This window comes from Lagopus leucura, unplaced genomic scaffold, assembly GCF_019238085.1.
Source record: "Lagopus leucura isolate 7727_CA_CO unplaced genomic scaffold, USGS_WTPT01 Super-Scaffold_100017, whole genome shotgun sequence".
NCBI lineage: Eukaryota > Metazoa > Chordata > Aves > Galliformes > Phasianidae > Lagopus > Lagopus leucura.
The window spans coordinates 14158026-14171582 of NW_024962271.1; the positions used below are offsets into that span (position 1 = coordinate 14158026).

Consider the following 13557-nt stretch of genomic DNA (forward strand, 5'->3'; position numbering starts at 1 on the left):
GCGGCCGACGTCACGGGCGAGCGCCGCGCGAGAGGGCGCGGGTGTGGGAATCGCCGGGTGGGGGCGGGGCCGGCGGGCGCGCGCGGGGCGGGGGCGGGGCCGGCGTCGGCCCGTAGCGGGCGCCCTTCCCCCGTGAGTGACAGAAGGCGCCCGGGCACGGCCGCTCGCGCCGAGGTCGGAGCAGCCGCTCGCGCCGCCGCCTGCCGCGCGCCCCCCCCCGCCTCGCGCCCCCTCCCCTCGGTCGCGCGCGGTGCCATGAGGCGGCCCTGAGGGGCGGCGGCCACAGCGCAGCCCGGCGCGGAGCCCGGCGCGGCCCGGCAGGGCGACGGCGTCCCGCTTCGCCTCGCCGGCCAAACCCATGACTACGGCAAACTGCGGAGCCAACGACGAGTTCGACTTCAGGCTGATCTTCGGGGAGGACGGGCAGCCCGGGCCCGGGCCGCCGTTGGGCCCTGCAGGTGCGGTGCCGGCCGGGCCGTTGGGGGGGCGGGGGGGCGGCTTCCTGTTTTCCTCACGACGCGGCGGGGGGGCGGGGAGCGGCCGTACCGCTCTCAGCGCTCGGGCCGGGCCCGGCGGGGCGATGAGACGACGGGCGATCAGAGGAGGGGCGGCCCGGCCCCGCCGTCGTTGGGAGGGGAAAAACTGAAGGGAGAAAAAAAAAAAGAAAAGAAAAAAAAAAAAAAACAAAACAAACGACCGAAAAACTCGGGTTGCCCGGGAGACGGGGAGGGACGGGGCCGGGAGGAGCGGGGCGGAAAGTTGCGTCCGCAGGGCGTTGTTGCCGCGGCCGCGCCGTGCGGGGCTGTACGGCGATCGCGCGGAGCTGCGGGACGGCTGTGGGTGCGGAGCTGCGCGCAGCCATGTTGGGCCGCCTGCGGGCCGCGCCGCTTGGGTGGGAGAGGTGCTCCGCGTTCCGTGCGGCTTGTGCCAGAAGTGAACTCCGGCTTTCTTAGTGTTAAGTTTTAGCTTACAGATTCCTTGGAGGAAAAAAAAAAAAAAAAGGGAAAAAAAAAAAGATTTTCCTTCCTTGTTTTCCAACTTAACGGGACGGGAATGTTAAAAAGCAGATGGTGCTTTTGGGAAGGAGACCTGAGTTTTGCTAGCCAAAATAAATGCATTATGGACCAGATGGACAGGATGCGTGCAGGTCGAACGGGAAACAGTGGGGATGATTCTTGATTACAAAAAAAATTGATGGCGTTCCAATTTCTATGCACTTTCCACATAATACTGTGTTACTCAGTGAGGGATTGATGAAAATGAGAAAACATTGGTTGGAAGACAGGGCAGTGTAGTGGACACAGAGGTGATGGGTCAGGAGTTAGACTTGATCCTGGAGTTCTTTTCCAACCTTAGCAATTCTATAATATTTGTATTTTGGTAGTATTCCATAACAAATGGTTCAGATGCTGCCTTACATAGACAGAAATTTCCATGTTTGATATGTTAAAGACTATTTTTAAGGCAGGTTTGAAAACGTGACAGTTGGACCATGAAGCAGTCAGTTGCTGTAGCACTCAGTAAGAGCTCGTGTGCCTGCATCCTGTCTGCATCCCTGGCTGAGGAGCTCCTGGTTGGTGGTGTGCAGACGTGGGCTGGAGGTGGAAGGGTTGGGATCAGTCAATGGAAGCACTGCTAGAGTTCAGCTGTTAATGCTGCCCGTGTGTTGACGACTGGAATCTGTAAAAGCAAAGATCCAAATTGCAAATCTTTTTATCTTTCATTTTTCCCCTCATCTGAGTACAATTGTAGAGAAACTTTTTTGTACAATTGAAGAGAAACTTTTAGATCTCCATAAGGAGAGTATTTAAACCATATGTTTCATAGCCCTACATCTCTAGCTTCAGTGATGATGGCAGTTGTGTGGCAGAATAAGCATAAGGGTATTTTCTTTGCTAATGGAAGGTCATGTTAAAACATGTAGGTCACAGGGAAAGGTGCTTAATTTGAAATAAATAATATTCAAATTGCCAAGTCTCTTGGGATCACTTGAAGACAAGTTCTTGTGCTTCATGCTGTATCTCTGGATGTTTGGGATCGCATCCCTGTGAAAGAGGTGTTGGGCACAAAGTTCTTCCACAAATAGCACAGAAATCTACGTTAATGCTTTCGTTTGTGCTGAGACTGCTGTAGTGATAGCATTTAATTATTCTGGATATATAGACGTATTTGTAAGTTTTTTTATTTTCAATTTTTGACTTTTTAATCAAAAATAAGAAAATATGAGATTTCTTTCATGTAATGTACTTCTGATTCCTGAACTACCACGCAGATGTTGATCTCAGGCTGGAGATTACCTATTTGTACGACTTTGAAAGGATAGTAGGAGGAATTAAAGCAGCCTGTTTTCAAGTTAATACATAGAGCAATTTCAGTGGTTTTCAGGACACTTGAACCAGAGTACTTAGTTTTGTGCTGAGTGGCAGAAAATGAGATCAGTGTTCTGCAGCAGTGCTTGCACATCTTGTCTGAAAGTGGCAGTTCATATGATGGGGGGGAATGCATGAAGGATGGTTCAAAAGTGCTTAGAAGTCTGTTGTCTGCAGTCTGCAGCATACTTCATTTAAATTCAGAGGGATTGCTCATTTCACATACCTCGTGAGCTGGCGTGCAAATTTGGTTCAGAAGCATCTCAGGTAGTTGTAAATGGTGATCAGGCACTGAGCGCCTTCTGTAGTGCCTTCCTCTTCTCTTTGGTAGTTCAGTGTCCGTGTCCCAAGGAAGCAGCAAGGGATTGCTTTCATCTGGCAGTGTTTAGCAGCCAGTACAGCTGGTGGAGTTCTGGGGATTGATGGGCTTCATCTTTCTGACAGAATAATCCAGGCCTTCAGTGATAGAGCACTCTGAAGTGAACCAAATCCCTTTGCTGCAGAACTGTTCTGTTGCAGGAGCATCTGATTGCATCTTGCCACGTTCTGTCAGCTGCATTGAGGTCCTGTAAGTGGCTTTGCCAAATGTATTTGAGGTGTCTCCACCTTTTTGCTAAAAGGAGACTTTTGACATTTCTGCATTTGATACTTGAATATTGAAAAAATGTATATATACTTTTTTTCTGATGCCCCTACCCTGCTTGCCCCCAGTACTTCAATGCAATTCAGTGTAATTTTGAGAAGTTTGAATTTTGAATTTATTAGGCGTTAAGCAAATCAGCATTGTGGTGTCCATGCTGCTGTTAAAGCTCATCTGTTGAGGATGAAGTTCACTGCTGAAATACTGAGCTGTGCAAAAGGGAGCAAGGATGAGTTGCTGTGATGTTTCTTTAGCTGAATTTTTATTTTCAGCGTTTATCTTCTGTTTCAAAAACTGTGCTTTTTACGAGGGAAGGGCTCTTTAAAGAACTCAGAGTATGTAGTACTGAGCTGGGAATTCAGGATCTTGTAAAGTTCTGAACCATCCAGAATTGTTTCTTGTTGGTATGTGAAATGTGGGGTGGTTTAAAATCAGAGGCTGCAAGCAGTTCAATATCCAGAAAAGGAATTATTTAATTAGGAAATACAGGCAGTTGTGTGGTTGGTAGTGCAGTTCAGAACCCTGCAGAAGCTCTGTAAGAGCGAGAGGCCGGCGGAGGCCTTGTTACCCAGAATGGCTGCCCTGACCCCCAGCCTTTTGTTCTGCAGTTACAGAGGAGAAGAAATTCCTGTTACCTGCTCGCTTTCAGTGTTGGTTGTCATCCTGTGTCACTTTTTGTTTGCTTCCACCAGATTTGATTGCTTTACTGCAAAAAGCCAAAATTATTCTCCTTGGAGTTTTTGTTCATAATATCTGTTTTATTTTCTTGGAAACTGTGAAGAAAAGTAAAAAAAAAACAAACAAAAAAAACAAAAATCTGCATATTTTCCGTGACTTGAAATTTGGTTAAGTAATACTGTTTAGTAATCTTGTTACTGGTACATTATTTCTCACAGTCCTCCTTACCTCCTGAGAAGAAAACAGACGGAGTTGTGGGTTGTTTGATTTATTTTGTTTGTTTGTTCTGTTTTTGTGTCCCAGTTTGGTGATGAATTTAGTGACAATTCAGAATGCCTTTGTTAGCTGGAGCTGTGCTCCACTGAAGGACACTATAACTGGACTTGGCTCTGAGTTTATTTGAAAGCTTCCATAATTCAGTGGCACTTCAAGTTTTTTTCTTCTAGCTTAGAGCCGTTAGCTTACTGGTTCAAGGCCATTTCCAAATACCGATACACGATGCCATCGTGAATATCAAAGTAATACCATATTTTCTCTTTCAGGCTTCTGTATTTATTCTTCTTTCCCTGTGAGCACTTTGGAGCTCCTTGGGCTGCTCTGCATGTCCTGCTGCCTGTGTGCTGAGCGCTCCAAAGTGATGTCTGCCACTGCATTGGCCTCAGCAACTCAGCTGTTCTCTGCAGCAGAAGCGGGCATTGCATGAGAGTCTTTTAATTTAGGAATGTAGTAGAAAAATATTAGAACTGATGACTTGTACTGAAACAATACTGTTATACTAGTCTTTACAGCTTTGCTTTGATCACTGATATCTAAAGTAACCTCCACTTCTTCAACATGCATTTGTGACATTGCTGTCAGAGGCTGTTGGTAGAGAGTAGGAGACAGGCTAAAATGTTTATAGAAGTTTGTAGTGTGCTTGAACTTCTTGTTCTTTTCCCTAAGATGGTGATTAAGGTAGGCAAAGCTAAGAAAGTCAAGTTGTGCTAGGAAAGAAAATAGTCTCATAACTAGACAGGGTGAAAATTGAAGACTGAACGCTGGCAGTCGTTGTGCGCTCAAGGTGTGAGCAGAGCAGGGCTGCTGTGCTGACATCCTTTCTGTGACTGCGTACTTCTGGCCCTGAACTGCCACAGAGTCTGCTTTCCTTCACCAGGAGCAGCTCGTGGGATGTGATCTGCTGGAGTCTTTTTCAGAGTCCATCTTTGTACCCACCTGTTAAGCCCTTTTAGTCCATTTAGGTTTGGTTGGCTGTGGGTAGGGGAGAAATTCTTTGCACAGGATGGTAACTGAGGTTAATGGGTATAATTTGAGCCATTCGTGTAAGTACAGCAGTATGTGTAGGTCTGTAAATGTTTGCTTTGCTGTACTAAAGAGAGCTCCTCAGTTAATGCCAACATCAGCTGGTGCAACAAAGAAACAAATGAGCAAGTTGCTTGAGTCTCTTTTTTTTTCTTTTTCCCTCTAGAGGTAAACCAAAATATTTGTTTATTAGATATTGAGCACTAAATGTATTTCAGGAGGAACCACCACTTGAGGGGAAATTGAACTACTGCCACAGTTTTATTTCACAAGGTGGTGGTTTCTGTGCGTGCACGTGAAGGCCGATGCGCAGGGCACGATGCAAATGATGCATGGGCTGCGGTTATATAATGGGCTGGTGGAGGGCAGGGGGCCAAGCAGCTGCAGCTGGCTGAGAACAGAGGGTCTGTGACATGGACCTTGTGATGTGGAGATAATAGAGAGGTACTGAGGAAGTACCGAAGAAAAAATTGTATTAAAATGAAATCTGGTATCAATTAAGTCAGAGTTGCTTGGGCTGCGCTAAAACAGAAATCATGGGAGGCTGACACATTCAGATGTGTTGCTTCTTTCCATACTGTGCTCACTACATGAGGTCTCCATTGTTTGAATGAAGCTTGACCAGAACGAGACCATTTGGCAAAGTACCCAATTCTCATGTGTGCTGTTGCAAGGCAGTTGTAGTTGCACGTGATCTCATGTCATAACTTTCATGGTTTGGCTCTCTGCATTGCGCATCGAGGCACACTGATGCACAAGTTTCAGGAAGATCACTAGCTTGGCCAAGCGTCACCTATTTCATGTGAGCATTCAGCCTCACATGCTGCTCTCTGTTCCCCTTCCTCCCACCTGGATGTTGGGCACAGTGCAAGCCAGAACAAATGCTGAGGCTGGAAATAAACTTTCTTTAAAGAGAAAGTAGCTCTCTGCTTAAAATGTGACTGTCTTTGTTCCTTTTGTTTGTTTCCTATAGCTGCAAGCAGTTGATTATATCCCACTAGAGGACTAGTTAAGTAATGTTGCTGTTGAACGAGTGAGAAATAAGAGTAGATTGGGCCCTGCTCAATAGTAAGCAGCAGTTTGGCTGTTCACAGCAATAACGTAAATACTGGAGTTGTTGCCTGAAGCTGCCCTAGCGGGCCAGGGAAGTACGTGGAGCAGCGCTGGCAGTCAGCCCAGCCTGTAAAGCAGCATCCAGGTCCGTGCGCTTGTCCAGGCGTGCCGTATGGGGCTCAGATGACAGTGGAATTTAAGATGAGTGAAGTGATCGGTAGGGCTAGGTGAAATGGCAAAGCAGGAGCAAGCTTATTCCTGAGTCAGAGTTCTGTTCTGCCTTCAGAACACCCATCCGTACGGGTTTTTGTCAAACGCTGGTGGCGCAGGTCGTCAGCAAACCTTGTGAAGCTGTTCAGCCTGAGGAGCTGCCAGCTGTCTGTAAGCTGGCTGGGTGCGGGCTGCGCATCTCGGCAGTTCGCTGCACGGCTGAACTTCATCATTTACTGCTCCTCTGGCTGAATATCGTCGCGTGCTGTGGATTCTTGTCAAGGAAAGGATGATGGGGTGATGGAAATTGTTTTCCTTAGGTTTTTGAGGAGGTCTAGTTTTTGTTTTTAGGTACTTGGGGAAATGGGAGGAAAAAAGTCTTGTTTGGTTTGGTGGTTTTGTTTGTTTTTTAACTGCCTAAAAAACAGTTGTAGGTGAACACATGGGCAGGTACCTACAGTTGATTCACCACCCCTAGAAATGTAGAATGTCGTTATTAGCATTTGTTTAAAAAATTGCTTCTTAGATTGTTCATCACTTCAAAAAAGGAGAAATAGTTCTAACAGAATATTGCTATCAACAGAATAGTTGAGGTGGGATTTTCTGAATGTTTAACACGTTTGTTGAGGGAAATAATCAGAATATTCATTTACTTTTAGGTCCTTTCAAATCTAGGTTTTTGTTTTTTAGATATGAGCCCATTGGGACTGCGGGAGGCGAAAACCTTGAATTCATTATTTAACGAGAATCTGTATTCTGTGACTGTTAACTTTAGTTTTTAGAAGCCAGTGCTGTGAGAGAGTTTCTTCCATTCTGTCTTTTAAATTGCTTTATATTGTTATGAGCAAATAGAGAAATGGGAAGATCGCTTAAAGATAAACTCGGCGATTAGCAGCCGTTGTGCTGCACCGCGGAGGGAATTCGTGTTGTGAGTGGAGGTAGCTGGGACAGCAACACCCAGTGTTACCTTCTGACTAAATTGATTTACAAAGTCCTTGCATCACCCGAAATGAAACCCACACCAAAAACAGAATTTCAAGCTGATGGTGAGTTCAGGATGCTTTTACTAACTGTGACAGTGGTTTGCTGCTTTGGCTGACTGATAAAGTGCTGTAATAATGTCTGCAGTAACTTATAAGCACGCATACGTACTTTAAGTAAAACATAACAGTTGCCTGAGTCACAGACACAGAGGAGCAGCAGAGATGGACTAACAACACAATTACAGGTTTTAGCAGGGTCATTTGGGACAGCCGCACTCAGGTGACAGTGTGAGATGAGAATCTGTAGTTTAATACAAGGAACCACTAAAAAAATCTGCCAACATTTTGTATTGTGTACAGCTTCTTTAAATTAGATCAGAGTTCCTGTGTTTCATCGGTGTAAATTATCAGGTCTAAGTGTTCAAGCAGCAGCTGCTAGTATCTTTTGTATTGCTTGGCACTGCTGCTGGCAGGGGAGGATTTGTTTTTGAACTGATTGCGTCTGTATCTGGTGAAGCCTTCACTCCTGCTGGAATAAACACGAGTTATTTAGGACTCTACAAAGAAATATATAAGTTCCAGAGTTTGCATGTGGCACAGTCATGTTCTTTCTATTTTGGGGGATTATTCTGAAAGCTGCTGAAGAATTGGCGTTCTTTCTCTGACTCAGTGTTCACTTGGCTGTTGGGTTGGCTTCCCCTTGGCTGTTTCCCCAAGCACCTGCCTGGCTGTTAGATTCTCATTTCTGCTCATTATACCATGTCAGTCAGTTAACAGAGTGAATTCAGGGGGTTGCTAATTCTTCACTGATGCGAACACTTCTCATTCTGGCTCATTTCAGTCTCTCTTTGAGATTTGTGTATGTAAAGTTTACATACTGATGAGTTGAAGCACTGAGTTATCTGTAGGGTAGGCTTGCCTGCAGTGGAATGGAAGAGTTTGCCCTGGTCGTGCTGCAGGACAGCTGCAGAAGTACAGTGTGGCTTTGATGAAGTGTGAGATGTTCCCAAACTAATTTGCTCAGATCCCATTAACACCAATCTCAGCATCTGTGTCACACTCTGTTTGATCAGAAAGAGACGTGCCTCCAGTTCTGCCTCCCCTTCTCGTACTGTATAACTTAGCTTTTCCCTGCTGAAACTTTTTGCCTTCACCACTTGTGTTCTTTTTCAGCATACTTTCTCAGAGGCCACAACCTATGTCATCATGCTTTCCTATAAACCAAGATACTCATTTTCTTGCACACTTCTGTGCAAGATGTGTTGTTTTTATTTTGCTGTGGCCTTACTTAAGTGCTCTGGTCATGGAAAGTCAGCTTCTCTGCAGTGCTTGCTCTGGAACTGAAGCAGACAATACATTGGTTGTCTCAATATAGATCAGGCTGCTGTCAATAAGCTCGTGGGTGTTAGGAGCTGATCAGTGGCCATTGCAGTCATGTAGGTGTAGTTAGGTGACAATTTCAGTTTCTAGATAGAGCAGTAACCAAGGAGAACCCTTTATGAAGTCTTTTAGGTTTGCCCCCAGAAGTGAGATGGGTTGTGAGTGATTATTCAGTTTACAGTACCAACAATCCAGACAAACGTTTGGCCAGCACGCAATTCCCTTTTTCTCCTCAGTCACTTACTGTCATTTTGTTTCTATCACCACTCATCTTACTGTGGTCAGGCACAGCACAACAGTTTGAGTACTTGGTCTTCTGTTGGTCCCTGCATCCACACATACCAGATGCTAAGTTCTTTTACAGCATCTGGTTAACTGAACAGGTAAAATATTGTACTCTATCTGGAAAAGAGCAGTAACAACTACATGTTATTAAATGCTATGTGGAGGCATTGCACCATGTAAAGAGCTGTCTTTCAGTCTTACACTGAACGGTGGATGAGACTTCAGGCTGGAGGGCAGCAGCTTGCCTTTAGCTGTGAGGGTCTGGTGCCCTGAAGTAGGATGTCCTCTGGAGTGACAAACCCACAGGGGGAGAAGGGAAGCAAAGAGCAGCCTTGGAACTTGCAGATTTTTAAAGCAAGAAGCAAATATTTTTCTTTCACCTGTTATGAATATTAATGGATAATCCTTAAATACCGAATCACAAGATTTAAAAAGCTTTCACTTAAAAGCTTGCTTCATACTAAGCAGAAATACAGAGAAAGGCTGAGAGGGCGCAGGTCTGAACAGTGCCTTGCACTTCTGGTTGCTGTTTTCTGTTCTTGTAACTGAGCATGGCAGTCCTGCTGAACCTTACTGCTACAAGCTGGACTCTTCTGCTGCTTTTTACATTGGTCTAATCAGCATATCTCAAAGCACTTTGCAGTGAAGGATTAGGAAAACTTGTATTTTAAAAACATGGAAGAAAGTGGCAAACTGCATTAATCTCAGTTGAGAAACAAGCACGTAATTTTTTGGAACATGCCTATGGCTTATTTGATTTTCATGTTTATTTAGTCTTTCTTATGTGCCAAATAAAATTTAATGACTGTTATTTCCCTATTTGGAACTGAAGTCTGTTACATTAGGGTGAGGCTTGATGTGTGTTACTCCACGGCCAGCCATTCCACTTTAAGTGTTGTACCAGGCTGTGGCCTGAGGCTTTGACGGCATGTTATGTTTTTGTTTGGTAGTGCAGCCACCTGCGGTTCCTGTCCTGGTTGCTCGTTTCTCCATATATCCTAGGGCTTATGTTACTGCACTGTAAATCAGATTGCCAAAATCATCTGGGTTAAAAATACGTCTCTTCTCATTGCCCTTCCCCCTTTGTGTGGGTGGGTGGGCAGTTACTGCTGAAAAAACCTAAGGTGGAGCTCCATCCTGCCAGCTTGCCTGTTCCTTTTTCAATGCAGTGTCAGTTGTAAACATTTGATATGCTGTATGATTCTCTTGCTTCAACTACTGCAGTTCGTTACTGTTCTGCGGTTCTACTGAGGACAGCTCATTCTCATCAGACTAGAATTTGGAAGCTTCCCCTGTAGAAAAGATTCTTTTTCTTGCACATTTCCATTGTCCTTGCTTAACACAAGAAGATGAGTAATATTGGCAAGTGAAATGCTGATGGCCTTTTGCGTATGTGACTGACAGAAGTACATTTATTTCTGTCCTTTTTGAGTAATCAGATACGCATGAAACAGAGCACAGAATCATCGAACAGGGAGAAGTCCTTCACAAAATGAGGTTGATGTAAATAATCTCTTTCCTGAAAGCTTTGCACTACTGCTCTACAGAGCTTGGAGTCCAAAGAGGTGTTTTCCGTCTGCTCCACGTTGTCACTCCAATTGTTTTACCAATTCATGCTTTTTTATTACCATATTAGGTGGCTTACTAGTCAGTTCTACTCCTTTATAAACAAACATGTGGCTGTGTTTCTCAAGCTTTTTTGAGTTGGTCGTTATTAAGCTGCCTGCTAGCACTGATTAAGCTTGTCAGAAGACAGGAATTGTCTCTGGAGAACTAACAGGTTGCAGTGGAAAGCTGGAATGAAATATCCGACTGTAGAGCTTTAACATGGTGGTGTACCCACGAGAACTGATCAGTTGTGGTTTTAAGTGCATAGTGGGAAAACAGTGGCTCTTGAGTATTTTTTTTTTTTTTGTGAAGATTAAGACTCTTCTTTCACCCCAAGAAAGAAGGCTGCAACTTAGCAGGATACTGACATTTTAGAAATGGAGCTTCATACACTTTTTGTTCACGTTAACAGATACTTTTGTGGCATTCCTGTAATACCATCAAGTTTGGAAAGAGATGATGGTGGCTGACTTTGGCAGACCTGAAAAACAGAGCAGGTTGTCTTTTTTTTTTTTTTTTTTTTTTTTTAAGTTTTTGGAATGGAGAGGGAGATTATGTGACTTGTGTTAGAACACAGATGATGTCTGTGGCGGTGCTCAAGTCTTTCCTGATGCTATTTAAAGGACTTGATTACTGATCCTGTTTTCACAGTAGTATTTTTGTAAGACCTGGGTCGTGTTGCACTTGCTTAGTACCTTATGGCAACTCCTATTGTCTGAGCCTGTTTGTTTATGGGCTTACAAACCTAGGATAATAAAGTGGTTTGAATGTATTTGGCATGGGGCTCGTGTTCAGACATTTGATAGTAATTGACCTTCCTTCTGTGGAGAAATCTGGCACATTGCACAGCTGCACATAAGTGTGTGCCAGTGCGTGGCTGAGCAGCGAGCAACTGGTGGGCAGCATGACTAGATCTGAATGTGCAGTCTGATGCAGCAAGTAGCGAGCAAAGTGCACTTCAGAAACAGTTGTTCTGGGTATTATTTCATTATATGCCCTGGCTACATTGAAGAGTAGTTAACAGCTTTGTCAGAAATGAGCCAGTGCTGTTGTAACGTTGAATGGGAGCTGCTGTACACCAGCCTGCTTCCAGACTGTTGCAAATGTGTGCTCAGAATGACGGCCTGCCCGGCTCCTGTTGTTAAGGGGAGGCACAGACACCTGATGTCGGATTGCATTGCAGGTCTGCAGCTTTTTATAGCTGTTACACACTTCATGGATGTGGGAGATACGCTGCCTTTTATGTTCTCTGTGGTAAATGAGTTCTCAGCAGGGTGTGGAAAAGGGCTTTGCTGTGCTGCTAAAGACTCACCGGCTTCTGTGTGCTGGCAGCATTAAACGCCTCAGTAAGTTAAAGCAAAGCTGAGCTGCTTTCTGCATTGGCTACCAGAAAGACCTTCCTTCGTAAAACAAAATTAGTTTGACGTGCTTTTGTTCGTAACCCACGTGGACTTCTTGTTTTGTTTCCCTTTCTTCTTTTTAAATGCTAACTGGAACAAATTACTCCTATAACTGAAGTTAAACTGATTGGTCTGTAGTTCTTCAGTACTCCTTAACCTTTTGTTCAGTCCTGTTTCTTTACTCTGCATTACTATTAATTTCGTTAATTTACTTAATTGACTTCATGAAGAGAAGACATTTAACCATCTGCCCTTTCAAGGTCGTGGCAGACTTCTGATACAGATGGCAGTGCTTTTGTTTAAATCCTTGTGTGTTGCTGTATCTGTCTACCTGGCATCTTGCCTCCATGTGTTTGTGGTATTTTTTCATGCTTCACTTTACTAATCTGATTTATTTTCTGTTTCTTGAATGGTTCTTTCATATATTTTAAGGTTGAAGGCCTCACGGCTAGGCCAACTTTCATCTTGTCCCCGTAGTGTTACTGGGATGCAGTAGGTCTCCTGTTAAGATTCCAGATGCCCATGACTCCATTTTTTGCTTTGGGCTGCTTTGTAACTCCATTTCGCCTTCTACTGCCTTTTGTGAGACTTCTGAGAGTTTATTTATTCTCTGCTTTCCCGAAGCCCTGCATTGGATTTTTTTTTTCTGAGCTATTGTCTCCATTTTATGGATTGTCAGTCTTTCTCTCCTCACCCCCTTCCCCCTCCCCCCCCACTGGTTTCTTTTGCCCAAGCTGTATTTGTCTTTGTAGGCTGACTTGTTCCTTCCATTTAGTTCGGGGGCCCATCCAGATCAAATTCTCCCTACAGTTAATATGACAGAAGAAAATTACTGGTAACTCATTCAGTAGAATTGATGAGACACACTGTAAAAGTCCCAGCGTTGTTGTTTGTATAAGCAGCTAACAGATTATTTTAACACATGGCTATGAGGGGGGAGTCAGAGGATGGTCCCAAACTGAGATAAAGCTGCCTGTTTATTGATGTTGTCCGAGAGCTGTTGATTGTAGACTTCAAAATACATTATCTCCACAGCCATAAGCGTGCTGCTGGGGGAGTGTTTGTTAGATTCATAGGCCTTACTCCTGGTTCCTGTCTTCCTGTTTGTGGAGTGTGCACATGGGATAACGGCAGCAGCTGTGCCAGGATCCTTGGAGGCAGTTTGTCACCGAGCAGGAGCTGCAAAGCTGGGCGCAGGAACGCGCCTGCTTTTCTCCTGCAGGCCTTCCCAGCCTGCACTGATGTTCCTGTGCTCTTCCACCTCAGCTCTTTGAAACGTGAATTCTGAGTGTACCTGTGTGTTTTGTAAACCCCGTGGCGCTGAAAGAGAAGCTGTCTTTAATATAGTAAGATTTCTTGATTATTGCTGCAAGATAAATAAATAAGGCTCTTTGCATTGCTGAGAGTTTTAACCCAGCAATGTACTGCTGCTGTTCCTAAAGCTGTTCATGACAGTAAATGGTTGCTCACAGGACTGTTGATTTTCTATAGCATTTTTAACGTTATTTCAGAATGTCTTTAACTGTGTGTTTCGTTTGTAACTTTCAAGTAGCTGGATAAATGCTTAGTAATTTAAGTCATCCTTTTGTCAGGATTGCCTTTTTTCTTTCTTGACCAGCTGTCCTAATACTAAATAAGGGAACAAAGACATC

At 44.5% G+C, this 13557-nt stretch overlaps 1 protein-coding gene across 2 annotated transcripts in view; it reads left to right on the forward strand.

The window, feature by feature from the left end:
- Nucleotides 1-310: 310 nt before the first annotated feature.
- The window catches only part of NFATC3 (nuclear factor of activated T cells 3), a 61549-nt gene continuing 48302 nt past the window's right edge, over nucleotides 311-13557 (forward strand). For both annotated transcript variants that reach the window (XM_042876922.1, XM_042876923.1), the window contains exon 1: nucleotides 311-458. In XM_042876922.1, the coding sequence (XP_042732856.1) occupies nucleotides 359-458 (100 nt within the window). In that variant the 5' untranslated portion in view covers nucleotides 311-358. The remainder of the gene's footprint in view (nucleotides 459-13557) is intronic.